Source organism: Sinohyriopsis cumingii, chromosome 8 (genome assembly GCF_028554795.1).
Source record: "Sinohyriopsis cumingii isolate HCF-2022 chromosome 8, ASM2855479v2, whole genome shotgun sequence".
NCBI lineage: Eukaryota > Metazoa > Mollusca > Bivalvia > Unionida > Unionidae > Sinohyriopsis > Sinohyriopsis cumingii.
The window spans coordinates 24,577,731-24,594,408 of record NC_142968.1 but is presented as its reverse complement, the minus strand read 5'-3'; the positions used below and the strand labels follow the sequence as shown (position 1 = coordinate 24,594,408).

The 16,678-nt window shown below is 34.6% G+C and overlaps 1 protein-coding gene across 1 annotated transcript in view; it reads left to right on the top strand.

Annotated features, from left to right (window-relative positions):
• LOC149793155 (calpain-5-like) overlaps window positions 1–16,678 on the top strand; it is a 91,408-nt gene that overhangs the window by 47,440 nt on the left and 27,290 nt on the right. Inside the window, exons 6-10 of the mRNA XM_089967084.1 lie at window positions 4,402–4,479; window positions 4,863–5,052; window positions 7,149–7,414; window positions 7,989–8,171; window positions 13,358–13,507. Of these exons, the coding sequence (XP_089823210.1) occupies window positions 4,402–4,479; window positions 4,863–5,052; window positions 7,149–7,414; window positions 7,989–8,171; window positions 13,358–13,507 (867 nt within the window). The remainder of the gene's footprint in view (window positions 1–4,401; window positions 4,480–4,862; window positions 5,053–7,148; window positions 7,415–7,988; window positions 8,172–13,357; window positions 13,508–16,678) is intronic.

Genomic DNA, 16,678 nt, shown 5'->3' with positions numbered 1-16,678 from the left:
CAATGGGAGTGTATTACTGACGTTACCTGTGACGTAAGAAACGGAATGTATCGCCGTTATCGTTTTAAACAAATTTGACTCAGAAGCTGGCCTATGTTGGCCAATAGCTGCTCATGTCTTATGAGAGCTATGCAACAATGAAAGCTCAGTGTCGAGCAATTGTTCTGACACTTTATTTTATACTTTCAACATATATATATATATATATATATATATATATATATATATATATATATATATATATATATATATATATATATATATATATATATATGTTGAACAACATTGCAACATCAACTGTTGTTGCCAAACCAGGGAAGGAAGCACCTCTTCTGACTGGTTTGAAGGCATTAGAGCCATTTTTATGGCGTTATCACAGAGAGACGATGTCATACGATTCGTATGAAAACGCGAGAGATAAACCTCAATAACATTATCGAAGCCCATTGAGCTAACAAAATAAACATCTGCATCAATATGCTTGAGAAGGCTAGGCTGAAATTAGAATTCTCCTTAAGATTGTCAAATACGGTAAGATCTTGTTATGTGTGTAAGCAGCGAAACATATAAACACTTGTTTAAAATTTCAGTACGAACTGGTCTGATGTAAAAGCTTAGTCTATGAAATGAAAGTAAAAGTCAGTAGGTTCATTCACACTCTCTGTAGTAGAAACTTTAGCAAGCGCGATGAACGTTACTGAAGTAGGTACAGAAAAGTTATTGTTACTAAATAAGAAATCAAATACAGCATAAATTATATCAGTTTTTGAAAATATTTTGAAATTAACGCACTAACCTTGTAATTGTGCATTTCAAGAACCAAAATAAGATATAGCAAAACCATACCTGGGTGAGAATTACCACAGTCCAAAAATATTCTCCTTATGAAACGAATTTTATATTAAATGAATAGTAAACAATGCACGTATTGTCTGTAATATAGAAAGAGTTCAAATTGTTTATTCTCCACCAACTGTCATAATATAGTTTTATATCACAATCTTCTTCTCATTTCTTGCTATGAGAAAGGATTAATCATAAGTTAAGAAACGTCTTTGCCCATGGTTAGAGAGAGAGAGAGAGAGAGAGAGAGAGAGAGAGAGAGAGAGAGAGAGAGAAGAAGAAGAAGAAGAAGGTGTTCAGGCTTTCTTAACAAGGGTTTCACCCATAACGGTGTAGATATGGCTACATCTTGGGGAATGAGGTACGAAATCGCTGTAAGGAATAGACATACTGTTCTGACTCGAGGAACGAACTAATTCTGCGTAAGTGTGCTTCTCTATTTATACACAGATTTTGTTTTTCGCTCATTTCGGATCAGAACAAGGCTTTTAGCCTTTCCCACGGAAGCCGTGCGAATCATCTTGCTTAACTCATCTATTATTGACGTAATAATTTGTATGTTAAGCAGCTTCCCACCAAATCTAAATTGCAGACCGTTAGATACAAAAGAAATGTATTTTATGGATTTCTGCACCTGCTCGTAAAGCGCGATCATTATAAAATAGCATTCCGTTGTATTACACAAATAGATACAATTAATCTCAATATATTTTAGTGGAAAATTACTTTCAATATAATTTAATGAAAAATTACATGTAATACAATTTAAAGAAAATTTTAATCTTAACACTTTTACTCAGAACTTCTGTCCTAATAGGTACACGTTCAGAAAAATCAAATTGTCTTATTTAATGTCTTAAACTACGTATCTTCTGTGATTTGTTTTATTTCTAACACAACTGTGGTTTATTTTTAGAATTTCTCCGAGTTCCCTTTCCAAGCAACTATTCATTCTTACACTATTAGGAATCATTTATTTATGCATATCTGCTCTTTTTCGCACTTGTGTCAGCTGAATTGACAACGTGTCTACATCAGAGATTTTCATTACACATTGTATTACCCTTCAAGCCTAAAGTGCATTCAAACAATTTGCAAGTGGTCATATTTCCTTCGTGCATAGCTGCTCCCTAAAGTCCACTCCAAAGCCAATTCTCTCTCTCTTTCTCTCTCTGATGAAAGAATGTGCGTTTTGATCACAAACACTAAGAGCACGAAATGTTTGATTGTTTAAAATATGCTCCTCCACTATTCTCTCGACTTGATTTAATGTTTGTGAAATATATTTTGGATGATCATATGATAGTATAAACATAAAACAAATTGTGATTATATATGTATCTTGTAGATATAGGTAAAAGTTTCGCTAACCTATATGGTTCAAGTAGGCAAAAGCCAATTCTTACAGGTTGGTTTAGAACCGCTTTTATTCTCTATAAAGACCTATTGGGTTTCAAATCATTTTTTGTATATTTCCTGACAGTATTGTCGGATGAGCTATTTGGCATGACAAGGCCTCTTCAGCATCACGGTCTGCAGATGCTATCTGCATAAAATGAATATATTTGACTGGTCAGATTAAGTCATTGAAACGTTGGCGTATGTCAGAAGAGGTCCTGAAAGCTCATTAGCATTACCGAAGACAGATGAAAGGATCCCTGATGATATAGGATTAAATCTGGTTTCTAATTACGACTATGATCATTCGAATTGCAATGGACGATATTTCTTGTGCTCCTGTTGTAAGTCTCTTGACGTGTTTTATATTGTACTTATATATTATTCGTGAAGAAAAACATTTGTTTGGGCTGTTCAGTGGAAATAGAAGGTGTTCATTATTTGGATTATACTATTATTCTGGAATTATTGTGAAATATGCAAAAGAGTTCTGAACGACGCCTTTATGTTAAAATAACGACCAGTACATTTTCGGTTTTGAAATGTGTACGGAACTTTTCATTCATTGGATTTTCATACAATTTTATCAGGATTATTTTGCATTCACTTCATAATACTGTAAGTTCCTCTCACATTTTCATGTATATGTTTCATAATTGATTGTTTGTTAAGTGTCGCAAAACGTGTTAGTTTTGCTTCTTTCTGTTACTTAGTTGTGACAACCCAGTCGTAATACGTCTCGATATAGCTAGACGTTCTGGAGGTATACATCTATCAAGCAGGCATATCTCAATTGCTTTTGGTCACATAATCTAGTTATAGGAACCAACACAACCATTAAGTTACTGACTAAAACTTCACATAAACAACACAGCTTGAAAGTACTTTATCTTGCATCAAATATTTATCTAGAATTGTATATCTCATAGTTTCATTAACGGCCTCTAAACGGAATAGTTGGAACGCAACATTGAACATTTTAAAGAAAAATGTATTGCTGTCTTTAATTGTTTTCAAAGTCAGTTTTATCTCACAAGTGTTTTATTCCCTTTTTATTTCCTTATCTTTATAAATGTTATATTTAGTTTGATTTATATGTCTCATCTTTACAATAGGAGTTCTGATTCTAGATCTCCACTACCAAGAATGAGATGCATCGTAAGATTGTGTATCACTTTGGGACATAAGACCGAAAGGCCAAATGGACAAGCATTGCTCTTTGCATGCGATTTCGTATCCTAATTTATTTTAACTTAAGAACACAAACTTGAAACAAATGCATTGACTTTGGACCAAAACATTTCTTTGACTAAAACAAAATCGGGAGCCAAAGTACAAAGGTATATTTTATGATTTTAGAAACCTTACTCAGCGAAAGTATAGCTAATGCCATCATCAGTGGCACTCCCTTTTACCATATTGACTACAATGCCCAAACATATTTTATTACTGCTCTTATCAAGGTCAATATCCTTTGATCAACAAACGTGGCTTTTCCTCAATATGTGTAGTGTACTAACGTCTCACAATGCAGGACCACAATTATTCTGAAAAGAATAGGAATCAAACTCTAGCAAACACATCTTTCTTGACAGTCTCTAGTCAGGTATTGACAACATAAGTTGTCAAGTTCTATCAGAGGAGCTAAAAATTGTATAGCTCTCCGCTGGATGAAAGATCCAAACTGGAGGATATGTAGGTTAGGCGTGGCTTACCTCGTCAAGGAGAAATCTTTTTACCAATATTCGTCCACATAAAGACTAAATAAATGTTTCAAAAGTCGTTATCGGGACGGCTTTATACGTCTATCAAAGTTACTATAGAATACACTGTGCTGATACCATATGTATAGCACACATAGCTAATGGTACTAGAAATTAGCAAACACGAAAGATCAAGACAGCATAGCACCTTAACATTGCGATGCAGAGTAGTAGGAGGATAGGACTCAGTTTGTTTTAATGATACTGAGCGTCTTTCGGCTTTCAATATATTCGTTAATAGTAAGTATACACTTTCATATGTCAGCTTGAAAAAGTTTTATTTGTAGATTTGACAATTATTTTAAAGTGTTTTGCTCATCATGTGACCTACAAGTCATGTGACTTAGAAGTCATCTGTAACTGCATTCATAATAATATTGCTTACGTAATTTAATAGGGGAAGAGTACAAAGAAAGCAGACAAGCAGACTTCTACGATAACATATCCAGAAAGGAAAAATAAAACGTCATATCAAGTAAGAAAGTTCTTCTCTCCTCCACTCGCATACACATGAAAATGCATCAAGTAAATTCTTCATAGTAGCATAATTTGATACTTCCAAGTCTATGGAAATGATGGCATAAATTTTTACAAATATTGAATATTACTGCACTACAATGTTCTTTCGGGCTTTTAATTCTTTAACATTCGTTGATCAAAATAAAGCACACGGTAGCTTTAAAAAGAAAACAAATAAAAGGACTCACATGATCATTAAAAATGTAGAATATTTTTGTTACTCCTATTCATTATGGAATTATATTTAATCGAATAATCATTAATGCCAAATGTTCGAAATTTTCTATTTTCTAATTGCCTAATTCTTCCCTCAAAAGAAAATTACATTCTGCTATTCAGATCGCAAAAGAAAAAATCGCGAGGACGAAGATGAATGAATTGGTCAAGAAGGCCGAGCGACCGGGAAAAACCATGAATGATATTGAAGCTCTAGAGATGTCAATTTTAGAATTCAATGTTCTTGACTTGAAGGAAGATGTGGATCTCTTGCATGCTAAAAATGTCTTGAACAACGGAAGAGTCGAGATTGGTAATATTTCTACAATATTTAATCTTAATATGTATACATTCATTAAAAATCTTGGACTATGTACTTCAAATAATCCGCGTACTCGATACTGATTTTTGATATTTTTGCTGTGCAGGTTTTCGAATTATTATTATTATTATTATTATTATTATATCAACGATTTTGGGGATATGTTTTTCATCATTTCCTTTAATACGTCTACCAGTACCTACATGCGTCAGTCCGTATCGGTTTTCTGTGTTGCCTAACTCCATCTTGACAAACTGAGAGAGACAGAGCGAAAAAAAGAGAAGAGGGGAGGAGAGAATGATCATGTTTGGATTTATGTTTAAGGAGGATTTTTAAAGTACAGTGGATCTTTTTGATCGTTAATTCAGCCCATATGGGAGGTGTGGTATTTGCCAAATTATACATTTTGATTAGGCACGCATCGAAAGATCTGGATTCGTAATCCAGTGGTTACTAGTTTTATGCCCACTCTGGCCAACCCGTATCGGCTAACTCGGTATGTTATTGTGAATGTTGCTTAGTTCCGATTTCCTCAGCGTTATATAGCCAATACTGTGTTAAAAGTACTGTTTATACCAGGAAAACACATCCCATTGTCATAGCTAATATTGACTCTTGCTTGTGGTTAGAATTCCGTCTGCATCAACTGAAAGAGTGCGATAGTTTTTGGTTCAATTTTTAAGGAAATATAATAGATGACGAGGTCAAATGTTTCATTACATCGATGGGGATGCGGTTTATGGCTTTATGGAGGCAATTAAAAACTTTTGGATATTCGTAATGGTTGCAATTTAAAAATATTCTTCTTCTTCTTCTTCTTCTTCTTCTTCTTATTATTATTATTATTATTAGTATGTATGTATGCATTATTATTATTATTATTAAGTTGACTTTAGTATATTTGCTGTGGATATAATTTAATTCCAAAGGCGCATAATAAGTTTTTGTTTCATTTTATTCTCGTCATCCTAACCTCCATAAAATCATTAAAAATTAAGTGTGTTTTTGACTACAGAATAAATGAAATATGTTTATTGGTGGGACTTAAAATATACTCCTATGAAATAACCAGGCGATTTCCCTATGTGAAGATTTGATGTGTTTACTATCATTTATCTATAATCAGACACACTGTATCTTTGTTGACCAGTCTCAAGAAATGATCCAAATTCCTCTCCATCCGATTAGTAAAAGAGTAGAACTGATGTCATCTTTAGTTATCTGGCGTTTATGTACCTTGACTTTGAATAGACTAAGGAAATGAAACATTTAACTCTTTCATAAACAATGGAGATGCACATGCACATTTTCTCGAGTTCTTACGGAGAATATCTTATTATTGGCAACAGACGCTTATCAAAACTAAATCATCTTAACGCAACATTGCTTTTCATTCTCAGATCCCCAATCTGCCACAAGAAAGGACTTCAACGATTACGAAGCTTATGACCAAGTTCATGATAAAATAATGACAAATATGTTCTTGTACCAAAACGTGTGCTCTAAACGTTATACTCTTGACATCATTACCAAAGCATTTTTTAATACCTTAATCACATTATGTTCCTGTCTCTATCCACAGAATGCCACTTATAAGTCAACAATGATATTCCTTTCAATCAAACTGACCGAATATTTGTCAGAACTTGGATATGAACTGGTTTGCTGTGGTTTCATATATGTTAAGAATACTTCAGATAAATCAAAGTGTATATTACTTCTATCCCCAGTGTTGCAAAAGATTTGAAATTTTGATTCTAAAGCTGAGACCTTGCTTGTCATAATTCATTCTCATTATTCAGGCTTTAAAGAGTATAATATAGCCATTATATTTCTTTCTCAAATAGAGTACATTGCTTCACGATTCAGAAACAATCTTGACGATTTTCATAAAGAACAGATATACACCAATTCATTTTTGTCAGGATGAAAACATTTCGAGGTGTGCCTCATTGATCCCAAATATGTAGTTGCATCCTTTGTTATTGCCACATACGGCATTTGTCACAGTATAGACATATGTGACACTAGCAAGAGACACATTTCAATTTGAGGAGCAATTTCACATCGTATCGATATTTTCACAGTACTAAAAGATGCCATACTCAGAGGACGCACAGACGTTTTGAAGAAGGCAATCAAAATGGCCACCGAAAGTGGATTCGTAGATGATCCTCCGATCTTATCAAAGGCCAAACAAGAACTGGATAAACTGAATAACATGCACAACCCTTTAGAAATAACACCAAAGACAATTACAGAACTACGGGGCTATACCGATCCATTAAAAGTCATTCACGATGTCATGATGGCAACATTCATGTTACTAGGAGAAAACCAACATGACTTGGAGGTAACATTACATGTTCTAGCCAATTCCATAAGGATAAAAACGTTCGTTAACATAGACTGCAAAATTATACATAGATGTCAAACTATAGACATGGATATAAGATATATTAAAGACATTAGTTTCCAGTCAACATATATTATCATTAACGTGAAGCCTTATTGAAAGTTTAAGTACCTGATACACGCACACCCCGATTAAATCATTACTGATGTAGAACAATATAAAGCCTGGTTGTCCTTCTTTCCGTTATTCAGAACGATGACTCAAACGCATTTTTTTGTGTAGCATGTCAGTAAGACTCAATTTATGTTGTATTTTATGATGCATGCATAATTCATTTGAATGGTTATTAAACATTTTACCATACGTTTTAGTAGGAAAGTGTAGTTATGTTCCTCGGTTAGCAAACAATGTGGAAATTCAACTATTACGAAGCTGCATATCGATTTCCTGTTATTCTGTCATCCTGAAACGAGTATAACGGCAATTGGTTCGTGAAAGTACAATGGATAATAATTATATATAATTATTGGTGCGCATCTATAGCTGCTTCCATGCTTTGCATCTGTTGCAGGATTGGCAGACGATTCAGTATTTAATTCGACAGCCTGAAAAACTAATAAGGCAAATGAAGAACTTTGATGAAAAGAAAGTTAGTAGGAAAACATACATAGATGTCATGGAGATTTTTCAGAGAGTTGACGAAGTCGGGAAAGCAAGCCTTGCTGCAGCGGCCTTCCGTAACTGGGACGAAAAGGTATTTTATGTCCACGTGTTGTCATTAATTTGGGAAGGGATATCTTGTTAAAATGATCGTCAGAAATATACATCTTGATGAATTATATTTTATTTAATGAAACATCGAAAGAGATATGTCAAACAATGGGATTCTTCACTATAACAAATACTATCTGTGTAACAACCAGATGGGCACCAACAAAAGCATATCATTGTACAAAGTTTGTCATATATTTTCTTCAGGCTTACCAATAGTAGGAATGCATGATTCATATGTTCCTTATTTCCTAATGACCACCAAAATATTCCATTATTTACTTGATATTAAAAGACTTTTCTCATTTGAGAACTCATAATATGACTTGAACGGTAAAGTTGTAGAACACCTTAACCTAGATTCGTAAAAAATATACACAACTTCTATTATCATACTACCTACCTAACTACCGACCCACCCACACACACATACATACATACATACATACATCTAATGGTTTTTGTGTTGTCTACATTCTGGACATTGTCTTTGAATTTAATTAATTCCGTCAAAGTAAATATTTTCTCTAGCATTAAAATGGTTAGTGTATCAGTGAAGTTTGATTTGAATACACAAAAGACGTTACGAAAACCCATAGCAGTGTTGTTCAGTTTGATACTAAGAATGCAGTGTGAGATCGTCGGTTAGCAACCTTATAATTGAGCTTTGTCATATCCTGTTAAGCATGTTCCGATAACGACGAAAATACGTAACTCTAGTAAAATTCCTAGGAATGTTCTTTGACAACCACCTCACATGGAAACAGCACATTGAACAATTCACCCAGAATTGTAACAAAGATCTCAGTTTACTCAGGAACATCACAGGAACTGACTGGGGATCCAACCAGGAAACCCTCCTCACGCTATATAAAACCCTAATTAGATAAAACTAGATTACGATTGCCAAGCATATCACTCGGCTAAGCAACCTGTACTACAAAAAACTTGACACTATCCAGAGAAAAGCCTTACTATTATGCACAGGAACACTCCCCTCAACATCATTGGAAGAACTACAAACACTAACAGGAGAACTACCCTCATAATTACTTAGGCAAGAACTGCTCCTCCGATACTCCATTCGATTAGATACCCACCCAGACAACCATCCCACCAAAATTGCTATAAACAAGTGTAAAGTTGTCTTCAAACCCAAAATCATACCCACCACACCAAGTGGCAAAGTAATCCTTGAACTAAGCGAAAAGATACCTCTGCTAAAAAGACAGGTAACAAACAATACAAACCAGAATAACCATGGTTACAAAAACCACCAAGGATTAACATTGAAGCTACCAAATTAGGCAATAAAGAAGGACAAGAAAACTTACTAAAACCTTTACTGGTAAACGAAATCAACCAAAAATACCCGGACTATGTTAAAATATATACCGATGGATCAAAAACAAACAACCCACCAAGAACAGCAGCAGCAATAGTCATCCCTGAATTCAATATACAAACGGGATCCAGATTATCTGACTATTGCTCCATTTACACCACTGAATTCTGGGCTATACTTGAATCACTACAATGGCTCAAAGACAACCAAATACCTAAAGTAGTCATTATAAGCGATTCCCTAAGCGTTATCAAATCGATCCAAAATCGCAATACACACTCTAGGAAACAATTCCTCGACAGAGCATGCTAATTAATCGACGATATCACCACGTCACATCAATTAGTCGAGCTCATGTGGATACCGTCGCACATTGGAATCTCTGGCAAGGAAACAGCAGACAAAGTTGCACAAACCAAACTAGGAGATCAAAACTCTATCAAGCTTAACTATAGCTCTAGAGAAGCACTAAGCTTCGCACTAACATATATAGACCAAAAATGGCAAGATTTTTGGAACTCCTCCACAAAAGTTAAAAAGCACCATGAAACCCCCCAAAAACGTAAATAGGAACATACAGCTACCTAAGGGTACCTATTTAGAACAGAAAACTATAAACGGGATAATAACTGGAAAAACTAAACTAGCAAGCAGTTTTGGAAGGTTTATAGGACCCAAACCAGCAACCATTAACTGCTTTAACTGCCACACCACCGAAGATCTACACCACGTATTCAATATATGCCCAAAATATCAACCCGCCAGGAAAATATTTATCAAAAACCAAAGAGAAATTGGATCACCACACACATACCCAGAGTTTCTTATGGACTATAATAACAATTTTTAAAAAATCAGCATATAACAATATAAATAAATTCATAGACTCAGCAGGACTTAGGAACAAAATATAAATACTATCCCCACAAAATCAAAAGACCCAGTAACTAGCTAAATAAATTTAGAAGCCCCCACATAAAAACGCATAACATATCATTCAATTTTATAAAAATATTAACAAATAATTTACTTACGAAGCACCTATAAAAAAGAACTAAGGAAACCGCAAAATCCTTAACGAACAGAGTAATCAGCTAGGACTCCGGTCGGTCCTTGATGTCCTTAACGAACCGTGTAATCGGCTAGGACTCCGGTCTCTTGCTAAATAAAGTATAAATAACATTCAATCTCTAAAAACGTTAATAAATAAATAACTTAAAGAGGCAATATCTAAAAACTTATAAATAACATAACGTAGGAAGCACATCCTAAACACCTCGACTATTAATACCATAATAACCTTGAAAATCTCTCTTCATACATGATTTCTATTAACAACCTCTATAAATAGCATAGAACACCCCCGCCCCCTTTTTAGAACATTTGAAAAAAAAAGAAGAAAAAAACGCAAGAAACACCAGGCAAATGCAACAAGAAACCAGCGATGTGAAGCAACCAGGACCGTTCCCGATCTCTCCTTCCCACTAATGACAGCCAACCATTCAACTGTAAGGGACCTTTAAGGACCCACAGACTGAGGCCAAACTATCAGGGTTCCTTGAACTCATAAAAGCCTGGGGGAGGTGGCACCATTCCCTTCCCCAGGAACAACTAGCAGGCTGCGGTGCTGTCAGAAAAATGTGGCACATGCACAATTGTGCGCACGCCACTATAATTAAACTCAACAAGAACAACAAGGACGAAAACCCGAAGGCTCCAATGAGTGCGGAAACAGTAAATGTGTTGCAAAGTCTTACAATACTTAGAAAATTGGCGCTTCGAATCTTTAGATAAAAGTCACAATACATGTTAAATATATCGTGGTAAGTAAAAGAAATGCAGATATTTCTGCAGTGTTTTCATGCCCATATGTCGGTGTCAAATTAAATCCCATGTTTAACACAAAAGGTATTCCATTTTCTTGGTGTCAAAAATAAATCCCATGCTTAACCCTAATAGGAGGTTTCTTTAAGAAACAATAATTTTAATACTTGCTCACTCAAATTTCATACATGTTGTTTAAACATTTTCAGGATAATGAAAATGGCAAATTATTTATAGATCAACCCTCATTATTAATGTAATCCAAATATCTTCATGTAAATGTCTTTCTTTCTGATCAATGCACATCTTTTTACCCAAAGAAATCCTTTTAAGATTTTGTAAATCATTCAACCAGTTAAAGTAATCGCTTCAACTAATCTTGTATATCTTTCGCAGCCCCGACATGTCGAGTTCCATCTAGTGAGTGTGTGATTTGGATTTTTAACGTAGCTTTAACAATTTTTCAGTCATATCGCTACGATGTCTGCAATGTGGCAGTTTATAGTGATGTCTAGCACTGGGGCATCATGAGCAGACATGTAGCATGATGTCCCGCCCCAGGCCGACCAGTCCTAACACTAACCTGTTAATGCTGAGCGCCAAGCGAGGCAGCTGTTAGTACCATTTTTGTAAGTCTTTGATATGCCTCTGCCGGGGATTGAACCCACGATCTCCCGCATCCGAGGTGGACGCTCTAACCACTAATCCACCGGAGCGGTCAGTTCCATCTAGTCATTTTTGAGAATGGATCCGCCTGATATTCAATTGTCTGTGAAGTATTATGAATTTTCTTGCTAAAATGTTTTGCCCCATTTTTCTCGTCTGATATAGTCACATAAAATGAAACCTTTAATGAAATTACCTTGAACGACATGATCATCGTTGACCTGTTGCGCTTTGACTACCAGACCAGTGGCCCAAGGGAGGTAACTCGTTCGAATTACGCTCATGTGGGTTTTGTATCATATTCTGAAGCTTCTATGACTAGAGGAAACATGATAATCATGAACGGCGTTTGGGGGTGGCAAGCGGGGCGACCGCCCCAGACCCCACTGTTGAGGGGGCTCGGCGCTTCAGGCCTAAGGTTGTCCTTATGAGTTTGTCAAGCTGTATTATCCGGTAAATTGGAAACGCTGATACAGGCCGCACGTAATGCACGCAAAGTTGCGAAGTCAACTTAGTCAATTTCGTAACGCCAAATCGCGAAAGTTGATCTAGTCTAGACATAATCAGTGTTTGCAGTAGCATACCAATCGAGATACCGATACTCTGGCCCCGCGCGGTCATGTTTGGCCCTAGGCCCCGCGTACTCTTAACGACTCCTTCTTGTTACAATTCTGACCGTTTTACGAACTTTAGAGGCAACGAAGAAAGGTTTGTTTTGCTACTAATCCTGCTTCTGTTGATTATGTAGCTTTAATCAACCTCATTAGTATTTCCTCCCATCCTTACCTTCCTTCTGCTGCTAGAACAGCCTAAGCATTCTCTGCTACTTTACTGATTTAAATGCGTCCTTTACAACGAGAGAAACACTATTAGGTCGTAGAAATATTATCAAGTTCAGAGTTATTCGAAATAGAAGCTGAAAGAATATTAAATAGATGTATTTTTGATAATCGCTCTTAAAATAGTCATACAAAGTGGAATGCAAGTAACAATGGGTCCTATATCTAAGCTCAGAAATCTGACAACTGAATTCACATATGGTTGTGTCATCCAGAGAAACGTTTCTTTAAATAACGTGATCATTGATGGCAAAACTAAAATATAAGTAAACATTTAAAATTATCTTTAGATATTTAACATCAAACTACTGTCCCAGTCTCCTTACTTTTCAACATAGGTCGATAATTTAGGTGAGATGGTCTAAAGTGTATTTATATTGCACACAATATTTTTCATGTTTATCTTTATTATTTAAATTAGGATCTAAAGTTTACTAAACGAGTGATGTTGATTAAAGTTCTGATTTATTTTGTGATTAATTACTATGTTTGCAGGTCTTAGCTTCCATCATGCCGACCCCCTTTAAGGGTCAACACTACTTTACCATCAAGAAGGATTGTTTGGAAAAGGGAGTCCTTTTTGAGGACCCCGAATTTCCGGCCGACAGTGAAGTGGATTCAGATGTAGAATGGAAAAGACCGAGTGTAAGCCACGTTATGTATTTGATGAAAGTGTGGACCAAACAATAGATTATTTAACAAAAAGAAACCAAAAATATAAAATACGAGCTTGTGCTAAGGGGTTAAGAAAGTATAAACGTTTCTTTTATATCCTAAAGATAACATCGAATCAGTTAATGAATCCAACCATGTATCTATCAAAAAATACCAAATTATCTATTTGAATAATTAATAGAATCAGTTAATGAATCCATACATGTATCTATCAAAAAATACCAAATTATCTATTTAATAGAATCAGTTAATGAATCCATCCATGTTTCTATAAAAAAAATACCAAATTATCTATTTGAATAATTAATTGAATCAGTTAATGAATCCATCCATGTATCTATCAAAAAATACCAAATTATCTATTTGAATAATTAATCGAATCAGTTAATGAATCCATCCATGTATCTATCAAAAGATACCAAATTATCTATTTGAATAATTAATAGAATCAGTTAATGAATCCATCCATGTATCTATCAAAAAATACCAAATTATCTATTTAATAGAATCAGTTAATGAATCCATCCATGTTTCTATAAAAAAATACCAAATTATCTATTTGAATAATTAATCGAATCAGTTAATGAATCCATCCATGTATCTATCAAAAAATACCAAATTATCTATTTGAATAATTAATCGAATCAGTTAATGAATCCATCCATGTATCTATCAAAAAATACCAAATTATCTATTTGAATAATTAATAGAATCAGTTAATGAATCTATCCATGTATCTATCAAAAAATACCAAATTATCTATTTAATAGAATCAGTTAATGAATCCATCCATGTTTCTATAAAAAAATACCAAATTATCTATTTGAATAATTAATCGCATCAGTTAATGAATCCATCCATGTATTTATAAAAAAATACCAAATTATCTATTTGAATAATTATACTTCAAACCTTGCATCATTTCCTTCCATCTAAAAATACCATACTCATCTTCACTTTTCCCTTAATAACCATTCATTTATAAATGTAAATTCGAGGCAATCGTTACTTTATTTTATATTCATTAAAATAAAAGAGCCATGTGTAAGTAATTAACATTAAAGACCTGATAAATATAAATCAATATGACCTCACTCTAGCTGTTTGCTGTACGCGTATATAATTTAAAATGTCAGCAATTGTATATTTATGTAAATATTGACTTTGAACTGAATCTTTCAGTAATCGTCAGCTTAGTGCAAGTTTGAAAATCTTTTAAAGAAGAAGCCGAAATTTCTCTGCAGTCAGATTTGTCTTCCCATTCTCTTTACAACATCAACTTAACATTCGTACCTCAAATAACCGTATACTGATATTTATACGCGGATAACAGTATCAAAGGTACAAGGATCAAGCCAATGGTATGGCAAAAATGCGTTTTCAATCCCAATTAAGACGTACAACCCACTTCTAGCCTATTGCTGATTTTTTGTACACTCCTTGTTTGTCTATTTATTAATGGCAATTATAATGCGGCCAAAGTTACAAGAGTACCCAGTCCATTCTTGATGATGAATATAAATCCACATTAATTATCTTAAAGAATGGATTGAGCCTGGTTATTGCACTGAAGCACTTTTACGTGCAGAGCAAATGAACAGCAATTTTGCATGAAACAAGAAACTTACGTGACATATAATAATAATAATAATAATAATAGTAATGTAGACTTATTAAAGCGCCCAATATTTAGAACTCTAAACGCTTTACAATATTACATAAAACATCAAAATATACGCGACGACAAAATTACAAAAACAAACACCATACAATTACAAAACAAAAAACTTGCTGACAATAATTAAGGAGGTAAACATTATTCAGTCTTTAAATCTACTTCTTTAGTTGAAATATATGAATTTTAAGAGCTCTCTTGAATGAGATCACAGCTACCTTGTGTCTAAGGTCTATGGGCAATTCGTTTGATGTTGCTGGGCCTTTGCACGCAAAAGAACGTTGACTGTATAACTTCGTTTTAACAGTGGGTACAATGCGGGTGTCGGACGAGGAGTGTCAGTTTCTAGATGGGACCTGAGCAAAGTCAAATAGGTATATTGGACTGGTGCCCGTCAACAAAATATAGTATAGTGAACAGGTTTTGTGTTTGGAATGAACTGGTAGCCAGTGACGGTTAAAGAGCAGAAGGGAGGTGTGCTAAGTTCTTCGTACTCAAAAGATGATCCGAACAGTCGTGTTTTAAACTTTTTGAAGTTTCCTTAATATATAATAGGACGTACCAGACAGAAGAGAATTACAATAGTCCAGTCTTAAAACTAGTAAAGAACACACACGGGTTATTTTGCATCAAGATAAAGAAAGTTTAGAATGGAGCTAATGCGTCACAGCTCCAAATATGCAATCTTGTATATGTTCATTAAATGTTGGTGTAATAAGAACAGACTGTCGAGAGTGAAACCTAGGTTTCATACTGACTGAAGTTAATGTTGGTATTGCTGATACTTAGGGAAACCAATATTGAATATAAGCACTGAATCAGCAGTGATGTCTGCATTGGATTGAGTTCACATGACAAAGGAGAAAAGCAAATCGAACTTATTAATCGTTGTTACACGCTATTCCTACCTTACATGTCAAGGCAGTTCATATACTGATTCATTTGGAACGTAAACTTTATTTTTATGCAAGTCCAGCAGCTCTACTCTCATAGCTTCACTCTTTTTGGGCACTGATTACGAAAGGAAATCTGATACAAGTGAAATATGCATCTAGACCACGCTTATTTCAAAATGGAGGCACCTTTTATATTTGCTAGCGTGCAGACACAATTTTGGGGCAGAACTTTATCATAATTATTGACATCATTTACATGTAGGTCAAAGCAAATCATTTAACTTAGCACTTATTTTCAGATTTTGCGGTACATTATTGTTATGTATTTGTTTTGCTCCAGAAATATTTCTTGATCAACCTTTTTTCATGACACCTCTCATCTTTGCATGATACCTCTTTCCTTGCTTGCCCCCACCACACCAGCGTCGCCAAAATTTAGGTTGAACCAGCTACAGGTGGTCTATATTGGTCCTGTATACTACTGAACATAAATGCGGTAAATTTGTAAAGAAATCATAATTGTAACAAACTGACTAAAGAAATAGAATTCCATAAAATACCTACTAACGA